Source organism: Zingiber officinale, chromosome 1A (assembly GCF_018446385.1).
Source record: "Zingiber officinale cultivar Zhangliang chromosome 1A, Zo_v1.1, whole genome shotgun sequence".
NCBI classification, from domain to species: Eukaryota; Viridiplantae; Streptophyta; class Magnoliopsida; order Zingiberales; family Zingiberaceae; genus Zingiber; species Zingiber officinale.
The window spans coordinates 176992153-176996843 of record NC_055987.1 but is presented as its reverse complement, the minus strand read 5'-3'; the positions used below and the strand labels follow the sequence as shown (position 1 = coordinate 176996843).

The window sequence follows — 4691 nt, the reverse complement described above, 5'->3', positions numbered from 1 at the left end:
GAAATTCAAATTATGAGCTATTTGCCTGATCTATCCATGCTTCTTGATTATTCTATAGAAATTTATGTGAAGCCATATCAGATACTTCCCAGATTAGTTGGACCTGAATTGTTTAAAAAAATAGTATTAGTACGACCCTTTTTTATCACTTCCATAAATATCACTAAATAATTATATCAAAGGAAAGAATTAAGCTTTAATAAATATCTTCCTCTGTTTATTTCTCTTAGCTATTAAATGAACGATTAGATTTTTTTTTTTAAAAGGGTGAATTGCAATTTGAATCGTGGTTTGAACTGATAATTGATGGGTTTTTTTAAAGCCGGAATCTTAACTAGCCCGATTGTAATTTTTACCTGTCGAACTAGGTCAATATCTAATTAGCCCATTGACCTTGTTAAGGTTCTGATCCGGTCCAACTCAAACTGCAATTACCAAGTTTTTTCTGAATTAAACAAAAAAAAATTATTCCTCCGCCTTGGAACCTCCGGCAGTGTGTGTCATGTAAACGTATAATAGATAGACAGGCGCACGTGACTTCGCGTTGAGTTTCCCTGGTGCGACATGCACATGAGCACGTGAGCTGTAGCCGTGGAAGATGGAACCAGACATGTAAACGTTAGACGTTCTCTACCTTTTCTGGCGCTGCAGACTAATAAATAAATAAATAAAAAGAACCAGTGTCTCTCTTCTCTTGGTCAATGATTCCGGACCTAAATCAAATCGATACCCAGAAATCCGATTCACATTATACGTCCAGTTTGAAGCCACATTATTATTGCAAGAAGCTTCACATGGCTCTCCCAATCTCATCCAGTGTTAAGTGTGTAACGAATTTCAATAAGTTGACTCTTACGGGAAGAGACACGATGATGCTGCCAGTCAGTCATCATCCCTCCAATAATGCTTCAGGGAAACGATCACATCAATATATCAATGAAAATATATTGCGAATTTCAAAGTCCATGCATCTACGGTCGCACATTCATACCTTGATTTTGTGTCCCAGATCTATCATCCTCATTGTGTCACACGTCAATCTCTTCCATCGGAATCACCGACCTCCTAGAGCTCCGGCCGAACGAGAAGAGCGACCGCCGGACCCTCCCACTCCCGCCACCGTCCGCGCTACTGCTGGTTTCTCCAGTGCCACTTGCCTGATTAGAGCCACGCCGGCTCTGCCTCAAGATCTCTTGGATGGAAAGATAAAGCTGGCTGTCGTTGCACGAGTCCATGGAGAATGACCTCCGCATCGGCTGCTCGCAACGGCACCTGTCGCCGACGAACTCGTCCCCCATGCTCCCTACCTTCTGCCCCTTCCTCCATTTCTTTATCCTTCTCGGCGAAGGATTCGTCGACGACGTCTCCCCTGTTACTTCGCTGCTCGGTTCGGTTGGGCCATTAGAGCTTCCGCCTTGCTGATCCCGGAGGGGCTCGAGGACAACGATGTGCTCGGTCGAAGAGTCGGCGATGGAACTCACCGCGCCGGACCTGCAAAGTGGGCAGTTGGCGTTGAACTGGAGCCAGGTGTCTATGCAGTCGATGTGGAAGGGGTGGGAGCAGCCGGGGAGCAGCTTCAGCCTCTCCTCGCTGTGGAATTCGCTCAAACAGATGGCGCACTCGCGGAAAGACGCCATTTTTTCCCCGGCGGAGAAGGTGACGACGGGGATGGAGCGAATGGCGGATGTGTCGAGGCCGCGGGACTCGGTGGAGAGGGCGTGGATGACGGGGGGGATGTGCAGGAGGTTGCGATGGCGTCGGGAGGCTAAGAGACTGGAGTGGCGGAGCCAGCTGAGGCGGCACCTGACGACGAAGAGGTAGTAGCTGACGAGGATGACGGAGGTGGTGAGCATGCCTAGAACGGTGATGACGAGTATGGGGAAGCTGGAGAAGGAGGTCGACGGGGATTGCGGTGGCCTCGGCAGCGACGGGGGTTGGATTGAACCGGGAAGCAAATGAGGGGCATCCATTGGAGAAGCATGGAGGGTTGGAGGAGTTTAATTAGGAGAGAGAGAGAGAATATAGATGAATTCCTTCATGGCAATGGAGACGATGAGAGGAAGTGGAGGCTGAAGAAGGTGACCAGCTCAGAAGTCAGAAAGAGAGACAAAAGTGACGAGACGTGGGTGATTGATGATTTGGCTGGGAAGACCTAGAAGCCATGTGACAATTAAAAACTTTGTGGAAAATCTATTTTATTTGCCACAGATGTTCTTTTCCCACACTACAATTCCACTAACTTTCAAAGCCTTCGGTTTGCCTCTAACTCTGTTTGTTAAACAATTGAGTCAACATCCAGTGGCTGGACAACATAATAATAAAATTAAATCAATAAAATAATGAATAGGATAGGTGTAATATTTTTTAAAATAAATATTTTATTGATTTTATTTTTAATGTATTCCTTAATTATCTTTAATTAAAAATGTCTAAATTTATTTTTCATATTATTAGGACCTTTGTGTGTGATTAGACAGTGATGAATAACTTTTTACTTATAATTTGTTATCGGAAGTAAAAACAATGGAAGTACTAGAATGAAGTAACAAGAATGTAATGATGACTCCTTGATTTACTTGTGTCTATCTCCTTGAGGTGTTTAATGCAAGGGTCCACACACATAATCAAGTTTTCACTATGATCTTCTCCTCAAATCAAACACGAAGGTGGAAAAATCTTTACAAGATGATTTTTTCTTCCTCTTACAAGATGAAAGAATAAATTTGGGAGGAAGAGATTGAGAGTATGAAGGTTTTGAGATCACTTGGAGAGCTTAAGGATGTTTTAGCATGAACACGTATTTTTCTCTAAGCTCCAAAAACTTCTTTTATATTTTTCCATAGTCATCAATCAACTGGTATTCACATCTGTTGATTGATGAGCTTCAACGACACTTAGGGATTTGTGAAATTTACTACTGTAAGAAGCTTAACGATTACTATCAGTCGACTGGTAAGCTACAATAACTCTTTGTGAGTTTTCGAATCAAGCATCAGTCGACAGGTACACCTCAACACTGAGGTTTAAGTAATTCAAGTATGATCCTTTCATACTTAAAGCTTATCCTTAACCTAGACTTACACCTTGAAGCAACTTCCATCGGCCTCGCACCCTTAGGATACTTCCGAGCCCATAATTCCTCATCGTTGCACTTGCCTTCAAATGCTTCCTTTAGCTTCGTTATGCCAAATCTTCCTTTGCAAAGAGGTTGCGCCTCTTGGACTTCACCGCCATGAGCCACACTCCGAGACTTCATCTACTAAGACTACAAGCTTAGGCTTTCCTTGCCAAGTCTTTATACTTAGACTTTCCTTTATACCTGTCACTCAACATTCATGTTAGATGATCAACATTGTCTAACTTAAATTTATTTAACCAAACATCAAAAGTAAATGATACTTGCAGTAAGATTGCACCAACAATTTCTCACTTTTTGATGTTTGGTAAATTATTTAAGTTAGGTCTTTAAATATGCAATAATCGTAAAGTATAAGTATAGCCATATGAATATCTATGAAAACCATGACTATAAAGCTCAATTTTTAAAGTGAAGTTTCTAACTTAACCTATCTATTTTTCTTCCTTTGATATATATCAAAAAGAGAAATGAAGTTTACTTGGAGACCAAGGCAACATCCATAATTGTGAAACATGTCAAGCTTAGGGCATAACCTAAACTCCCCATCAAGGCAAGCCTAATTGTCACAAGTTAGCTTAACCTTGTAAAACGTAGAGAGAGACGTAATAGCTTAAGCTCCCCCTCAATCCAACACACTCTCGAAGATTGAATTTGATAAGTTAATCAATCATAATAGTGTATACTCAAATAAGAGAGTTTGAAAAATGAAAAGATTCAAGAGAAATCTGATTGCTGTGCTAAAAGCAGTGGAGCAGTCGACTGCTTAGTATCCTAGTTGATTGGTACCTATTTCCTTTTCGAGTAGCATCCTGAGTCAAACTTCATAAATGCGTACACAATTGAGTTCATGAAAGATACATGCATAGATATAGACATGAAATTGCTCATTCTAACAAATAGATATAAACAAGAAGATTCACACACTAGTAGATAGTCATAAATATGAAAAGTCACACACTAACACATATCGCATACTGAAAATTCAAAGTTACGATAGGAGTATTTTATGGTGTTTGAGATGGATATAAAGAGACATAACATGTCTAAGTAAAAAATCACAATCAACACCAACTTTAATCAGGCAATACGCCTAAGCATCATGACTAAGTGGAGGAGGAGGAGGGGGAGGGCCCTGGTATGCCAAATTCCAACGTTGCATCATCTCATACATCTCTAATTAACACTGCTGCGAGGCACCCATGTCCTGGCAGATCCCCTGAATCTCTCGGTGAACCGTCTCCTTCAGATGAGTCAGTTGATCTCCTAATGTCATACGTGCCAACTCTGGAACAGGAACATCCTCCACCTCTTAGTCATAGTCTATCACAACATGTTCATGCCTGCAACTCCAGACCATCATACCCTAGCGTCTCACAATCCCTGCTAAAGATAGTTGTCGAGCACTAATTTGATCAAAATCCTTGGATAACTGATGTTGTTGTCCTCTAGTGACATATATACCTCTAGATGCAAAAAATGAGGTCAGGACATTGTTGGACCCCGTCGGTGTTTTGATGTGATCAACCAAGTTAGGTTAGGTCATGCTTGTTAT

At 41.5% G+C, this 4691-nt stretch overlaps 1 protein-coding gene across 1 annotated transcript; it reads right to left on the bottom strand.

Annotated features, from left to right (window-relative positions):
* Nucleotides 1–786: 786 nt before the first annotated feature.
* Nucleotides 787–2118, bottom strand: LOC122012670 (RING-H2 finger protein ATL16-like). The gene has a single exon (XM_042569280.1). The coding sequence runs from the start codon at nucleotides 1968–1970 to the stop codon at nucleotides 1029–1031; it is 942 nt and encodes a 313-aa protein (XP_042425214.1). The 5' UTR covers nucleotides 1971–2118; the 3' UTR covers nucleotides 787–1028.
* Between the last annotated feature and the right edge of the window lie 2573 nt (nucleotides 2119–4691).

Bases quoted from the DNA above. Each gene is read 5' to 3' on its own strand.
- LOC122012670 (XM_042569280.1), bottom strand. From the start codon at position 1,970: ATGGATGCCCCTCATTTGCTTCCCGGTTCAATCCAACCCCCGTCGCTG.